This window comes from Ixodes scapularis, unplaced genomic scaffold, assembly GCF_016920785.2.
Source record: "Ixodes scapularis isolate PalLabHiFi unplaced genomic scaffold, ASM1692078v2 PGA_scaffold10__122_contigs__length_95168666, whole genome shotgun sequence".
NCBI classification, from domain to species: Eukaryota; Metazoa; Arthropoda; class Arachnida; order Ixodida; family Ixodidae; genus Ixodes; species Ixodes scapularis.
Window position 1 is genome coordinate 67993393 of NW_024609836.1, and position 16611 is coordinate 68010003.

Genomic DNA, 16611 nt, shown 5'->3' on the forward strand with positions numbered 1-16611 from the left:
CGCTTTGCTTGTCTGGCTTTTCTCGTCCCACTCCCTATATTTTAATTATTTAAAAAGAAAGAAAGCACCAGAGTATTTAAAAACAAAATGTGCCATCAGCACTCCGTGTTCCCAGGTGGTCTCCCTCCCAAGTACTGACGGAGCCCGATGCTGCTTAGCTTCGGTGATCGGACGAGAACCGGTGTATTCAGCATGGTATGGCCGATGGCGATATCGAGGCTACCAAAAGGAAATAGGCAGATTGCAACGAAAGCGCTTTGCTTGTCTGGCTTTTCTCGTCCCACTCCCTATATTTTAATTATTTAAAAAGAAAGAAAGCACCAGAGTATTTAAAAACAAAATGTGCCATCAGCACTCCGTGTTCCCAGGTGGTCTCCCTCCCAAGTACTGACGGAGCCCGATGCTGCTTAGCTTCGGTGATCGGACGAGAACCGGTGTATTCAGCATGGTATGGCCGATGGCGATATCGAGGCTACCAAAAGGAAATAGGCAGATTGCAACGAAAGCGCTTTGCTTGTCTGGCTTTTCTCGTCCCACTCCCTATATTTTAATTATTTAAAAAGAAAGAAAGCACCAGAGTATTTAAAAACAAAATGTGCCATCAGCACTCCGTGTTCCCAGGTGGTCTCCCTCCCAAGTACTGACGGAGCCCGATGCTGCTTAGCTTCGGTGATCGGACGAGAACCGGTGTATTCAGCATGGTATGGCCGATGGCGATATCGAGGCTACCAAAAGGAAATAGGCAGATTGCAACGAAAGCGCTTTGCTTGTCTGGCTTTTCTCGTCCCACTCCCTATATTTTAATTATTTAAAAAGAAAGAAAGCACCAGAGTATTTAAAAACAAAATGTGCCATCAGCACTCCGTGTTCCCAGGTGGTCTCCCTCCCAAGTACTGACGGAGCCCGATGCTGCTTAGCTTCGGTGATCGGACGAGAACCGGCGTATTCAGCATGGTATGGCCGATTTTTTTTTTTTTTTTCTTTATTGCCAGGCATAAGTATCAACAAAAAGAGGTACAGAATGATAAAAGTCGACGCGATGGTTAGACAAACACTACATACACAAAATTAAAAAGGTTTCAAAGGCAGCGCTTCTTCTAGAACAGGCACCCAATCCGGGCAACACTCCTGCGCTTTCCACACCTCAATGACGTTGCGCAAAGAAACACAAAAATAATCAGAAACCGGCCTAGCATCAACTTCTGCATGACGAACCGCCATGCGCGATTTCCAGATGCTGTGTAGACCCAAAAGCATAACCAAGTCGTAAGGGACACAATTATCATTTTCTATGCTTAGATACCGGATACCCTGTGGATCCAACGGAAAATCCTTTTTCAATGTGCGTTGCAGCACGTCCCAAAAAAAGACCCCATCCCAACAATCTAGAAAGACGTGTTCTACAGTCTCCGGTTTTTGACACAGTAAACAATTTACCCCCCACGGTACAAACAGACCCTTATCCTCCATCCATGTCTTCACCGGCAGGACACCAGTATGTAATTTGAAGAAAAAGGTTTTAACACTCGGCGGAACTGTCATTTTCTTAACTCGCTGGAGGACATCCTGCCCCTCCCCAAAGACATACAAAGACCTATACAACGGGACCGGGAGGACAACATCAAGAACGCCTCTGTACAATTGTTTTCGAGATACCCCGCTCAGATATTGTAAGGAAAAACGTGCACACAAAAACCGAGTCGCTTGCACCACCTCACGGAAATAACCATAAATTCCCCCTTCGCATGCCCTCACAGAAGAAACGACAAGCTCTGGTAATGCGCTGGCCAGGCGCACCTGACACACTGTGCGCAGAAAAGGTTCATTCACGTCGCGAAGAAAAATAAAGCGGTTTACAACCTGCCGCAAAACTAGGTGCGCCAAGGAGAGTCCCCCGGCGCGCACGCGCCTGAAAAGGTTCGTGCGGCTTGTTCTTTCCCAGGTGGATCCCCAGATAAAAACCGCAAAAACACGATGTAATCTCTGCACGTTGATACGCGAGCAGTGCAAGACCTGAAGCACATACCACAGTTTACAGACAAAGAATAAATTGCACACTGTGGCACGCGCAAACATCGACAAATCCTTCCCTTTCCACTTTTCCGTTTTTTCTCGAAGATCCACTGCCTGCCCTCGCCAGTATGGGTCACTGTCGCGATAATTTTCTAACGGTATCCCTAAGTATTTGACTGGTGTCGTTACACAGTTCACGTTTTCAAAAATACTAGGCTTTGCATCCCAATCTCCATGCCAAAAACCTAAACATTTGTGCCAATTTACGGCACTGCCGCTAAATCTGCAAAACTTTTTCACCAGCTTTACTGCCTCGCTTATGCCACCTCTATCGACACAAAATAGTGCGATATCATCAGCGTAAGATAACAATTTTACTTCGCACGATTGCAGTTTAAACCCCCTAATACTTTCGCATCTAATAATACTTAAACAAAACGACTCTATGTACATACAAAACAGAAGGGGTGATAAGGGACAACCTTGACGGAGAGAACGGGACACTTCAATGCGTTCACTGACAACTTTGTTGATAATGAGACTCGTGGAACACTTTTTGTACGCCATACGTAGACCCTCGAGCAGAACTGTGCCGACATTTACGTGTTCTAGCACGTTGAATAAAAGTTTGTGTGACACCTGGTCAAACGCTTTTTCCAGATCAATCTGGAGCATAGCAACCACGCGTTGCATACAGTCACAACACTCAAGGACACTTCTGGCGACGTGAATATTCGTTATACTATGGTCCGTCCTCTAATTCCGCACGTTTGGTGAGGCCCTACTATGTCTGTTATCACTGATTGCAACCGTTTTGCTAAGATTTTCATAAATATTTTATAATCAACGTTTGTTAGACTGATTGGACGGTACGCCGACACCTGCCTAAGCTTTATCTTGTCCTCGCTTTTGGGAATGAGTATTGTATGGGAACGCCAAAAAGACGGTGGTAGTAATTTACGCTCATATGCTTCAGCGTAAACCCTACACAATACCGGACTAACCTCATGCTTAATCGCCTTGTAAAAGGCCGCGCTTAGGCCGTCGGGGCCGGGCGACTTTCCAGGATTCAAATGCTCAATAGCATTTTCGACTTCATCTACGGTAATCTCAGCTTCTAAAAAGGAAGTTGTTTCACTATTTAACCGCGGTAATAGGCACATAAACTCGCTTTTAAAATTCGCTAAATTAACGATTCGGCGAGAAAACAGATTTTTGTAGAATTCACAAAAAGCCTTCTCTATTTCTGCGCTATCTCTTGTAACGGCCCCGTGATATTCGATTTCGACAATCTCGTTGCGCCTAGCGTACCTTTTCTCAGCCCCGAGAGCTCTTTTTGTCGGTGCTTCCCCACAGAACAACTTTCCTGCCCGCGCTCTAACCAGTGCTCCGTGGTACCGCTCCTTATCAAGAACTTCCAACTTGGATTTCAAAGTGCTTATGTCATCTTTATAAACACCAGGCGAACGACTCTCTTCGCCGATAAGTAACTCAAGATTACTGCGCAGAAGCGATTCTTTTTTTCTTTCTCTATACTTTATCGCGCTCGCTCTTTCCATTGCTTTCATTTTAATTTCTTGCTTAAACTGTTCCCATTTTAAAGCGTAATCATTCACTTCCCCTTTGAAGATTCCTCTTAAGCTATCCTTGACAGCGGCCATGAAATCATCGTCACTCATAAGTGTACTATTTAATTTCCAAAGCTCCCAACAGAAATCTTTTCTTTTTGCCTTGGCGCTTGCAAGTGTAAACAAAACTAAACAGTGATCACTAAATGACACGGGTATCACACGATATTCGCTGCACTGAGGAAGAATCTCTAAGGAAATATATACTCTATCCAAACGGGCATGATTTGACCCTTGAAAATGAGTATAAGGTACATCTCTAGTGTCCCCCAAACAGTCCCCAACATCTTCTAACCCACAGAAATTTACAATTTCATTTAAAACAACAGTACTCGCGTCCCTAAACGGAAGTGCACTCGTTTTATCTCGTGCCGAAAGCACACAGTTAAAGTCGCCAACAAAGATGACTACACGCTCCGTCGCAAAGAAAGACCGAATATCCTCAAAAAACGTTTTTCGTTCTTCGGCTGTGTTATGCGCGTAAATGCAAATGACTCGCCACTCGTGCGACAAAAATGCCATATCACAAACTATTAGTCGACCCGATTCTGAGGTCGTAACCTTTTGCACTTCCGCTCCCAGGCTCGCGCGAACTAACAACAGACACCCTGCCGATGCTCCTACTGCATGACTGACGCACACGCTATAGTTAGCAGTAAAAGGCCCCACCATACGCTCTGTCTGGTCCTCCCTTTCGACCTTCGTTTCTTGCAAAGCGACTATGTGGAGGTCCTGCTCTACGACTAGACGATACAACTGCCTTTGCTTTCTTCTCTCAGCGAGCCCCCGTACATTTAAGGTCGCTATACGTACAGGCTTTTCGAGCGTGTTTATCGTGAAGTGGGACCAGGCACAGCGTACGGAGCTTACCCTTTTGGCGCGTCTTCATACACGGCAGTCCTCTCTCACAGTGGTGGCCTATTGGGACAGCTTCTCGCGGGAATGCGGTGACGATGACCGCTGCGGACTGTCGACGCCTTTCCACCCCGCCGCCACCTTCCACTTCCGTTCGAGCTGTCGTAGCCGCCGTTCCTGAGATAACTCAGCACCGCCTTCATGGCGACGCTTCACGGCAGTCTTGTCAAGGTCCATTTCAGAGACGGTGGGCTCACTGTCCGTCGCGGCAACGTCCCTTGCATCGCCTTCCGGCACAGAAGACGTCGACGAGTCTTCAACAGCAGGACCAGAGGCTGCAGTCTCCTGCTGCTTCGCTCCCACGACGCTCGCCTTCTTCGGGCCGGTGTCTGGCCGGCCGCCCTTGTCAACCGGGGTGGGCTGCTCGGTCGAAGTCGCAGTGGGAGCCGCCGCTCTTTCCGCCTCCTCCTCGTCCATGAGGAGGTCATTCTGGTCATCACCCGCACCACGTACCGCAGCTCGTGCGTACGAGTGCACACAGTCCTGCTGCTCGTGCCCGTAGGCGCGGCACTCAGAACACCTTGGGGCCCGGCAGTCCCGCCGGATATGCCCAGTCTTGCGGCACCGGAGGCAAATCGGAGCTCGTCCAGGCACTACGACTAGGACCGTGCCGCTTCCGAAACGCAACTGGTGCGGAAGGCGCTCGAGGGTGACTCCCTCCCGGAGTACGATGCGTACAATCCGGGTGGTGGACTCGGCCCCCTCGAAGCCAGCCACCTTCCACCGGTCAAAGGAAACGTCCTTTACCTTGCCGTAATCCGCGAAGGCCTTTCGGATGTCCTCGTTTGAGACGTCGAACGACACCCAGTGAAGTTTCACTCGAACTTCCTGCCTCGTTGGGTCGACGACGAGGCATGTGCGGCATTTGACTTCGAGCCGCCCCGCTTCGACCAACTTGAGCTTGGCCACGTCGGTATGAAGTTTGAGCAGCCAGACGTGGGACATTTGATATGCCCCAATGCCAGCCACTTCCCTGATGACACCCAGTTCTTCCAGCGGCCGCCGAAAATCCTCAATGCGGTACGGTCTTCCGGCAATGTCGCAGTGCAGAACAACTACCTTCTTCATTGCATCACCTGATGGCAAGGGCGGCAAAGAAATACGATATTCCTTCGGAGCAAAAGAATCCGAGTCACCGCGGCCGGCGTCGACCGTTATCGCAGCTCCGTGGGAGCCAGCCATCCTGCGTCCGCTCCAATCGGCTGCCGGAAACAGAATGCATGGTATGGCCGATGGCGATATCGAGGCTACCAAAAGGAAATAGGTAGATTGCAACGCAAGCGCTTTGCTTGTATGGCCTTTCTCGTCCCATTCCCTAACGCTTATATTTTAATTAATCAAACAAAAAAGAAAGCACCAGCGTATTTAAAAACAAAATGTGCCATCAGCACTCCGTGTTCCCAGGTGGTCTCCCTCCCAAGTACTGACGGAGCCCGATGCTGCTTAGCTTCGGTGATCGGACGAGAACCGGCGCATTCAGCATGGTATGGCCGATGGCGATATCGAGGCTACCAAAAGGAAATAGGTAGATTGCAACGCAAGCGCTTTGCTTGTATGGCCTTTCTCGTCCCATTCCCTAACACTTATATTTTGATTAATTAAATTTAAAAAAAAAAACGACGGAGGTTTGTAACAAACAGGATAACTAAATACAATTTCACACGAAATCAAAAGAATCCGTGAGAGTAACGCAAAATCATTGTGAAATTATTTCGATACAATCCCAATTTTCTTTTAAAATAGGGAAGTTGATGAGCTTGTGAAAATATTCAGCTCAGTTACGGAAGTACAGGAAAAGTTGCATCATCCATTCTACCACCCTAAGCCGAAGCTGAGGTCAAAATGTAGGACAGCTTTTTATACTTTTGAAAAAAAGGATTCAGTGTAAACAAGATTACGTTAAATCCAGCATCCTCTGAGACAGATTAGTTAACATCGAAGCATTCCTAAGTCTTAATTCAGAAACTCCTCAACTGATTCAGAGGCAACAGGATCCACCATACAGAATCCGTTCTCTGAGGAATGATTCAGCACTGGATATTTAAAAAAATATGGCAAAAATTCAAGATTTCTTCTGATATATATATATATATTGTTTTAGCCTTTGTTATATGAAATAGATAATGTTTTTGTATGTTCTATATTATAACTTCCTAGCAAAAATGCACTTTGGGCGCTGGAGGTTAGATTAAATAAATAAACCATTCTTATTATTAGTGACTACTGTGATTACAAAGAAACAGAGTTCCCGTAGTGAAATTGTAAAAAGCAGGTGCATAAGCCAGGGACTCAAACCGAAAACTATAATGTTTCGGACAGTTACTGTTTCCTGTCGATATCGATTTCGTTTCGGTTTTAAGTTATACGGTTTCGATTACTGGTTACACATTCCCAAAAACCGGTGCAGTTCGGTTTCTCCAATAATTTGCTTTATTGAAATGCTAGAATGCCGTTTTATAATAAACAATTTAAAGCAGTAACAGATATCCAACAACGGGACATTCACAATAACACAAACTCAGAAACGTCTCAGTACTTCTAATCGGTAAAAAGTTGCACATGTTTTAAGTTCAAAACTTGTTCACTACATCTATTTGCACTATATAGTTTGATACACAGGCATACATATCACCCCCGCTACTCGGGGATAATCGCGTTCTATATAATAAAAATAAACATTGCTACGTTGCTGTTCGGTAGCATCTGTAAACAACCCTAAGAAAATTCCTATTGGGCGCTGGAAGAACCATTCGCACCTTCTTGTTGCTATAGTTTGTTGCCACCTAACGTATGCAGAAGAGACTTCGCTCACACCGAAGGAAGGAACAGAACTATAGCCCTCCTCAAGTAAAATACTGCCAAGTGGAATAAAGTGATAAATTTGAGAGCTGGACTAGTTGACGAAAGTGAAACATAATGGAAATATAAAAGCACAAAAGAAGGAAGACTAAGGAGGAAAACGAACAGCACAAAAAGCTGTAAAAATTTGTCCTGTGTTGTTTGTTCCCTTCCCTAGTCTTCATTGTTGTGTGCTGTTAGACCTACGAAATATGTGGTATTTCCAAGCAAGTGCATGTGGTTATAGAAGCGCACGTTTCTCGCTATACGATTCTGTGACGCTAGAAAAATTGTTCATTTATATAGTAGCGCCATTTTTCTCCTAGGTTTGGAGGGGGAGCTTCTCCTACAGATATGTTGCAACTGGGGATGTCACAAACTTCGGTCGGACTGGATTTTTACGTCGAACCGAAAGGTTCTACAAGGTTCGACTTTGTGGACAGTGTGGCTAGACTTTGAAACAAGCGTGTCTAGGTTTGGAGAAAATGTTTTTACGGAATAGGTTCCTTTGTTTTATAAATAGTCACAATCAACGGAACATAATTTTAATAACGTAAAAGTTAATAACATAACTTATTCTTGATTATATTATAAACAACCAAACAGTGCGCCCTTACTAAAAGCCAACGTTACTAAAACACTAAGTTGGGAAACTTACCCTTGAAACCCTGGCCGCTGGCGTCCATTTAAACCGAACTAAATGCGGTAACAGCGCCGCCTTTTAGCGACGAGTCAAAACATAAAAGCTCATTTACATAGCTACGAAATGGTAATGCGAGATGGCGCCACTGGCCCTTGCGCGGCTCAATCTAAACCAATACGAGCAGCCGTGCAGATCCCGGAGTGGCCGCTGCGGGAGAAATGGCGGCGTTGCGATTGTCTTTAGCCCGATTCTCGAGTACAGAACGCAGCCACTTTTTCAAAGCAGGCTCTATGGCAGTTCCCCAACTGAGTTGTTCTAGTAACGTAGAACGTTTGACTTGATCGTTCGGTCATCACCATCCAATCCAAAGCCAACTGAGCCAGCCCGTGGCGCATGCGCATAACATTCAGACCCTAATCAAACTTTCTCAAACTTTTCTATAAAGGTTCAAAAACGTTGAACCTGGTAGAACTCGCACCTCAACCGGTTCACGACATCCCCAGTTGCAGGTCAGGAACATCCATGGTTTTGAAAGAATCGGGTTGGACAGATATCTCAGAATTCTAACTTATTAGTTAACACCTTGAAGGCGACACATACTGAACACATGTCGCGATTGTAGGAGTGTGTCAGATTTAGAAATAGAGACTTTCTATTTTAAGCTCGGCCATTGATTCTAATCAAATATTCTTAACCCAAAATTTAAATTTACCAGATGCACCATTCGCTGACGGTAACTCTGTCAAATTGCCACGACACTCCAAGATGCCTCCTCGAGGTCATTCTTGAGAAAAACTAATCTTTTTATTTTCTGGTTAATATTGGTTACCGGTAACTAATTAACGGTTAAGGTTTTCATAAATGTCAAATAATGGTTTCTTTCAGGTTATGGTTACTGAAAAAATTTGTTTTGAAATGGTTTTCGGTTTCGGTTATGGTAACGATTTGAGTCCCTGGCATAAACCTCACCAGGTTTAGCAGGACTCCATTCTAGACATTTTATAAAGTGTTAGTGAGTACTTTAAGTACACTGTAATTAAAGTACTACTTCAGGTAGGTTTTATAAAGTTGTACTTTACTAGGAACATGTTCTCTGAGTATATACATGTGTTTTACTTAAAGTATTTTTTTCTGGCACCTTCCAAGAAAGTACAACTCCCGACTTTAGTTAAAGTACATTCCAAAAATGTAGATGCCTTGACAACAAATAAGTTGCTCATAAGTTGATTGTGTTACATAGTTAGTCAACGAGAGAAAAACAACTACCCTGTGGCCACTAGATTTTATCCAATATTCGCTGCCATATCTAAAAATAACTGATGCCTATTCCTAAAACAATGCATACCCAATTTCAAAAGAAACAAACAAAAAAAAAACACTGTATAGGAGAATGAAAGGGAATCATGAAAGATTGTGTTAAAACATACTTGTGCATTACTTTGAAGGTACATTGCATTAGTAGTACTTTACTTCCAAGCAGACTTGTACGTAATCCGTTACAAGTAACGAAATTACTTGTAATCCCTTACATTTATCAGTAATTTAGTAACGGAATAATTACATATTTTCTAGAGTAATTTTAAAGTGATTCCCTTACATTTTTGACGTAACGGATTCCTTGTAATTCGTTACATCTTTTTTGTCAGGACACGCCCCCCCCCCCTTTTTTTTTTCATTTTTGTAAAGTCGAGCGCAGTGACACTGTCACGCAAATTGACCAGCGCAAAGTGAGGCTTGACACTCTTCAGTTCCGCAAAGCCTTTTCTTGCAACACCAAGCCCCTGAACTATTTTTTTAGACCCTAACAACAATGTAAAAAAATCCAAATGAACATTTCTGCAAGGGGGGGGGGGGGGGGGGGGGGGGCAAGTTATTTCCGGTTCGTTTTAGTACCTTTGTTTTTTTCTTTGCGGTCGAAGACGGGGAGAGGAGGACACCAAGTCCGCCTCTTCAAAAACTCGAGGCGCTAAGTGCACTGAAAAGAATTAGCAATGTCCTTCTCGGTTATAGTGACTACGACCATTTTCATAATGTCATAACACGAGACAACGCTCCGTCTACCCTACCCTTTTTGTGAGTCAGCTTTTTGCGAGCACTTAGAAAATGGTAATAGTCTTCCTTTCTTCTTCGTCCTGCTTTGCCCCAGCAGGACGCATCTTATCTCAAGCAGATATTTTTACAAATAAAACATATTGGTGACTGACGTAGACTTGATATTCTGGGCTTGAGGAGAGAGTGAAATTCGTGAGGCGCCGCTTACTTAGTACTCTACCCTTTGCTGCCCGTGGCATCAGCGGACGTCTATCTGGACTCCTGGAGAACACCGGAGTAAACTGCAGTCGGTTCGTGCTCCGTGCTTTTTTGAACGGCACCAAGAAAGGTACACATGGCAAACGCACATTTACATTTCCTTGTTTTAACCGACGTTCTAATTAATTGTTATTATGAGTGTCCTTCGTTTTCTTTTATTACTTATATTTGTATACTGGAAACTTCTTCTTATTCACCAACGTCTCAAGTGAGGCTCGAACTGTTCAGAACCAAAGGAAGAAGAATATCGAACCAAACCTTATTTCTTATTTAATTATCACCTTACTGTTACAACTATGTTTTGCTATTGATGACTTCCACAGCTTCGCGATTTAGACAATGGAGAATTTTAGTAGATCGGTCCGATGACTCCGATAACGATATCCGATACTTCGCCACCGTCTTTGCATATGCATCATATCGTTATCGGGTACCGTTATCGCAAGTATCCGAGGTATCAGAAGGATCTACTAAATCTCTCGAATAGCAAGCAACGGCTGCAACGACGAAGCTTTGCTCTACATTCGAGGTAAATAGTACTTCCCTTGCTTCGCTGAAAAAGCTCAGTGCAGAGCATGAAGCATTCGTGAGGAACAATATGGCACTCCCATCCAGTGCCTCAGCTCAAATGGTGTTCAGCGTAGCAGTCGGCATATTGAGTAAGAGATAGTGCAAAATGTCTGACGAGACTTTCGAGAGCCAGCAGTTGCTCAAAATACTCAAGGTCATTAAATGGAACACGTTGCAACAATAAGAACTTGAATAACCCTCTTCCCTTTGTTTCTTACTTGAGGACAATAATGTCAAAAGTAACGCCACGAAAGTAACGGATTACTTTTTGGAGTAACGGTTAGTTACTTTTATGAGAGGGTAATTGTAATTGTAATAAATTATAATTTAGCCTTGAGTAATTGTAAATGTAATTCCTTACTATTATCAGTAACGTGTACAAGTCTGCTTCCAAGTACAATGTGCCTGGTGTACTTACTAGTACTTTTTAGATGTATTTTACCAAACACTGCTTTTATGCTGAAAGTGCTTTAAAAATCTGGTGTAGTACTTGACCAATTTCAGGCATTTATATAAGAACTGCAAATAGCTTTCCTTGTGACACAATGCTAAAAGATCATGTTGAAGGGTGCAAAACATTTGTGTCATAAAATCACATCATGCTTTAGGTTCATGACTATCTGTGACAGTATGCATAGCACAGACACAAAAGTTCAAAGCTTTAGTAGATTTTGACCTTTAGTAGCTTGAAAATCGAGGGAAGAAGTCTAGGCACTGATCAGGTGATTTAGTAGCAGAAAAAAAATATTTTTAGGGGGCTTAGTAGTGACTTTTTGGCACGTCTTGAGACAAACCCCATTTTAAACAAATTGCAATCCTTCACACTACATACCCCTCCTTGCTACACCCCCCCCCCCCCCCCCCCCCCCCCATTACTGAAATATGGCTCTTCCACTACTGTTGGTGACCATATCCTACTGGCTAGTTGCACTCAATTGTAAACATAAGCTCAGCATGTTTGAACCATCCCCACTGGTTCATAATTACTCTCATCTTCATCAACCCAATCATGTCTCATTTCAGCCATGTTGCCGTTTCCTCCCCCCGTCCTCCACAAAGTCATAAATGTTAGCAGATAACCTCCTGGGGACTCAAAAGTCAAGGAAGAAAGAGCAAGAAATTACTTGCTAGCAGTGTGGTGAAAACTTATACTCCATTTCCAACATGACTTGGCAAAGGCCACGCACTACAACGCTTGTGAAGCAATTATGGTGACGGGAGCAAAGCTTGCAACAGCTCTCCACGAGGAGAGTGCTCTCTCACGATACAATGTCGCATGCCGCGCTGTCATTCCGAATGGCTCACACGGCGTCCGTTGAATTATTGCTTCGTCAAGTTATGCAGAATGCTGAAATGGAGTTAACAATAGCGCTTGCTTAACCATGTGTTTTATACCGTTTGGTGACAAGGAGGTGGCATAAAGGTTGCGGACACAAGTTTTTGTCACATACATAAGCAGAACTTACTGAATATTTGCTCTGGTGTCGGAGGCATCGGCATTGCTGTGGGGGGGAAGGGGCAGAAGAGGTCACCCGCCCCTTCTCCCATTCAACATTTCTAGTAAACAATCTGACAAAAGAGTTTGGAAATCACCCCTCCCATCGTTTCCCCACTCCCTGAATGCTTCCGAAACCACTGCCTAGTGTCACTCGACTCCACAAGAACAAGCTCTGTCAGCTAGAAAGCAGAAAGCTCCCTCACCTGTTTCAGACTTTAGGGCTTTCGCGGCAGCGTCGATGACTTTCCAGGGATGTGGCAGGTCGAGGAAGACAGCGTCGGCAGTGTCTTCCAGGCCGAAGCCGTCCTGGCAGACGTCTCTGTGCGCGGCCGTCACTACGTGATTGAGTCCGTGCTCTTCGAATTCCTTTCGTGCCACCTCGGCCCTGTGCTCGTGGAAGTCAAAGGTGTAGATGTGTCCATCTGGGGCCACAGTCCTTGCAAGGGCGTGAGTCATTGATCCACTCCCAGTTCCTTGAAAGGGGGAAAACATTTAACAATTTTAAAACCAGAAACAGTGCATTTCGTAAAAAGATCCAACGCTACTTTGGCTTTAAAGGTCGACGACCATTTCATGTTTTCCACTCTTCTCTCGCTTCCTCCTCCCCCCCCCTCGTTTCCTACCCCACGGCCCTACACTTGCGTGACTCCAACTAGACAAAAAAAGATAGAGATTAGGATACAAAAGAGCAATCATAACATGACTGACAAGCAGCCTTGAGTCAGGCATGGAGCCAGGATTTTGTTTCAAAGGGGGGCACCTATGACAAAATGCTGTAGGAGGGGGAGGGGGGATAGGAAGTCCCAGCAAAATGGAAGATTTAGGGGAGGCCCCCCCCCCCCCCCCATTGGCTATGTGGTGCCTTCCTTGAGTCCTTGAGTTACAATGCTGTGGACGTCAGTGGAGGTTTTTAGTCAGCAAGCCCTGTGCTGATATTTCTTTATATGTTCCCCTTGAAGTTTTTCGTTTCTTTTTTTTTTTTTGGGGGGGGGGGGGGCAGGGGAAAGGGAAGAGGAGGAGGAGGGGGCAACTTTGCTAAATATTGTTGGAAACCATTCTTTGTTTTTTGGTGTTTCATTTCGTTTTATTGGAAAGATATCCATGATTTTGGGAAATATTGCCTGCGCATGCGCAGCCCCATGCAGATGCTGGTTCGAAAGTTGTGAGTATGAAAACACGCGATTGCCTGTACCGGCGAAATAAGCCACTACCTCCCGAGAAGGGGAGTTAGATCCTGCTTCCTAGATGCAGTGGTCTGTGAGTGAACGAAGTATAACTTGCATGCCTTATGGTATAGACCTTTTTCACTTAATCTTAACCCCAGACACCTGGTAGGCATATCCGGTATGGACGACAAATAAATAATGAAACATTTCAACCTGCAAATAGTAAAAGAATAAAGCTTCCCCACACTTCTTTTTTTCTTTGTGGGCTTCAAATTTTCCTTCCAATGGATTCTGATCCAGGCTTCCGACAGGGGCAGCAGACATAAAAAAAAAAAAGGATGTCAATTCACGCTGATTAAAAATTGTGCTGATCAAAGCAGCACCCAGCGAAGACGTACCGCACAGTATGAGAAACAAACTTGGTTCTCGTTTCCTGGTCTTGGACCTTAGACCTGGAAGGTTCCATCACTAATCCTCCGGCGCAGAACAGGATGGCACAGACTGTGAGGTGTCCATTGTGGGGGCACCCGTTTAGCTGGCTTATCTCCATTCATGTGCTTGCACAATGAACCATCCGACTGGCGCGCGCAGACTCATGCCCGACTTTTTTAGTCTCCTCTTTCCATCCTTCGCTACCCTCGCTCAAAGATGTGAGGAGGAAAGCCTTGTAGAATATCGGGTTTGGTCATCGGGCTTTAAGCAACTAGCGTAGAAGCTAGTGTTGCATAATTCAGTTGTCTACATCAAGGTTTAGTCTGTGCCACATTACATTGCACTCCTGGACTATAGTCAAGGAAGCTTCACAGTGGTCATCCGGTAAATTCGACGTTTGCTGAAAGCTAAATTTCACTTCTTGTCAACAAAAGAAGGCATTTTGTCAGTCACAGTCTAATGATATGGACACTGCTTGTTGTATTAGTGAGGAATAGTCAGTGTCTCGCTCGTTATTGTAACTATGCAAGCTATACTTCGTTTCAGCCTAAGTCCAGATGCAGCCGACATTATGAGCTCATAGGACCAATCAGAAAGCGTCAAATGTTCATCCAGATTCTGTCCCTGTTCTTTTCATCCCTGAACCAATAATAAACAGAAAAGGCCCAGTGACTTGCGCTTTTGACGCTGCTTGATTGGTCCCATTAGCTTGTGGTGTCAGCTGCGTTTGGATTTAAGCTGAAAGAAGTGTAGTATGATGCAGCAGCAGATGCTAGATATCTGAAGTGAACTAAGGCGAACAGGATGGCAAAGAACACTCCAAAGGAAAGCATTTAACACATGGACAGGGGCGGATGCAGGAATTTCCTGAGGGGGGGTCAGGTGTTGTTCAGCACACCATATATTTAGGAACCCCCTCTCCCTCGTTTTACGCCCTAAATTTTACACATGCAGAAATCAAGAGGGGGGTCAGGACATCCGGACCCCCCCTCTAAATTTGCCCCTGCATGGACATATCCATTCAATATTTGGTTTGGGCATCTATGCTGGGTCAGATATCAGCATTTTGTATGTCGCGGCCCCTCAACATTAATATTACTACCTTCATAATATATTAAAAAGAAAAAAAAACCTTTGTTGGTAATGTAAATTTGCTATAGAAAAATAGCGAGTGTCAGTGTCCTGCGGATAACAGTGACCTTTCTACAAACGCTGCAGCTTTGTGCGGAGTTTCGTGCTATTCGTCCCTTTTTCCCCTTGCTCCTGGGTTACATGTCAGTCCTACATCAGCTCGCCTGCAACCCCGCTTTTGTTGCTTAGAAATCCGAGGCTGTCCGACGCTTTCAAACATCAATCTGTCATTTTGTTGTTAGATAGTGAGCGCACTGGAGCTAGACACCTCGTAACAAAATGACGATACATAACCCCCCGACCCTGGCCGTTTGCGCGACTGACAGCGCGCGACGCCATATCGAATGGCATGTCGTGGGCATGTCGACGTAAACACAGCTCACCGGCTTCGCACACCACCGAACCAGGCTTGAGATCCAGCTGCAAAGTGACGAAGCTGATGTCCCGCGTGTACAGAATCTGCGTCCGGTGGGGCAGCGTGAGCGTCCACAGCTCGGGGGTTCCGGCCAGCACGAAGACATAGCCGCGGGAACAGTTGATCCTGGATCCGTACGTCCGCCCGATCACGTCGTCGTGTTTGAGGGCTCCGTACTTGGTCTGAAACACCTCACCCCGCGAGAGCTTTACCGCATAGATGTTGGCGAAGCTCAGGTACACGATCGCGGTGTCGCCCTCCTCCGCGCACTCCTTGTGCGAAAGAAAGTTCATGACCGGAAAACCTCGGCCACGAAAAAACGTGACAACTCTTCGCGGCTTCGCACGAACGGAGAAGGAACACGAACTTTGAAGAACGTTGGGCACACGCAGCACACGTGCTTTGGGCTGCACAACCAGCACGACGCGCAGGAAAAATACAAATATTGGTTACGCATTTTGGCGACAGATGGCAGAAGTAAGCAGTTAACAAATATATAGATAAACGTTTGCACGTTGGGCATTTAGTTTGAGTTAGAGGGTAACTTGCGCCACCTACCAGTGCCCTCAGACAGAGTCCCCAGGTTGTGATCAGGGGTGCTATGTTGCGCTTTTTGGACTCCCAGGAGACTAGGGAGAAGGAAGTGACGTCAACGACACAGCAAACGCAGATTGGGTGTTGATTTCGTTTTCTTCTGTCAACATCCAATCTGCGTTTGCTCTGTCGTTGACGTCACTTCCTTCTCCCTAGTCTCCTGTGGGGCTGTGCATTCCTTACCAGCAAAACGGACAGAACGCGTCAAATTACTTTAACTAGCGGCCGTCTGCCATGCTCAGATAGGAGAACTGTGTACAAAGTAACCATTATCTTTTTCAAAAGTTATGATTTTCCTAAAATTTCAGTTGGGAAATGACGGCCCCAGCCGCGAAAATGGACCCCATTTTCCTATTCAATATTTAAGAAAATTACGGAACTTTTGAATGGTAAGTGCTGAAACTTCGGCCTCTGGTTTGGACCTCTAGCGCAACATTTGTGCGGAGAATTTAGGTTGT

The 16611-nt window shown here is 45.2% G+C and overlaps 1 protein-coding gene, 4 non-coding genes and 1 pseudogene across 5 annotated transcripts in view; all 6 read right to left on the reverse strand.

Annotated features, from left to right (window-relative positions):
* Nucleotides 1-15993, reverse strand: part of LOC8033383 (tRNA (adenine(58)-N(1))-methyltransferase catalytic subunit TRMT61A) — a 98895-nt gene extending 82902 nt beyond the window's left edge. Inside the window, exons 1-2 of the mRNA XM_042288649.1 lie at nt 15528-15993; nt 12619-12888 (exon numbers count right to left, since the gene is read on the reverse strand). Coding sequence (XP_042144583.1) covers nt 12619-12888; nt 15528-15852 — 595 coding nt within the window. The 5' untranslated portion in view covers nt 15853-15993. The remainder of the gene's footprint in view (nt 1-12618; nt 12889-15527) is intronic.
* LOC121834905 lies at nt 91-209 on the reverse strand. The gene has a single exon (XR_006077386.1). It is a non-coding gene; the product is annotated as a 5S ribosomal RNA (ribosomal RNA).
* On the reverse strand, nt 344-462 carry LOC121834908. The gene has a single exon (XR_006077389.1). It is a non-coding gene; the product is annotated as a 5S ribosomal RNA (ribosomal RNA).
* On the reverse strand, nt 597-715 carry LOC121834913. Its single transcript, XR_006077392.1, has one exon. It is a non-coding gene; the product is annotated as a 5S ribosomal RNA (ribosomal RNA).
* Nucleotides 850-968, reverse strand: LOC121834932 (annotated as a pseudogene).
* Nucleotides 5936-6054, reverse strand: LOC121834935. The gene has a single exon (XR_006077398.1). It is a non-coding gene; the product is annotated as a 5S ribosomal RNA (ribosomal RNA).
* Nucleotides 15994-16611: the final 618 nt, after the last annotated feature.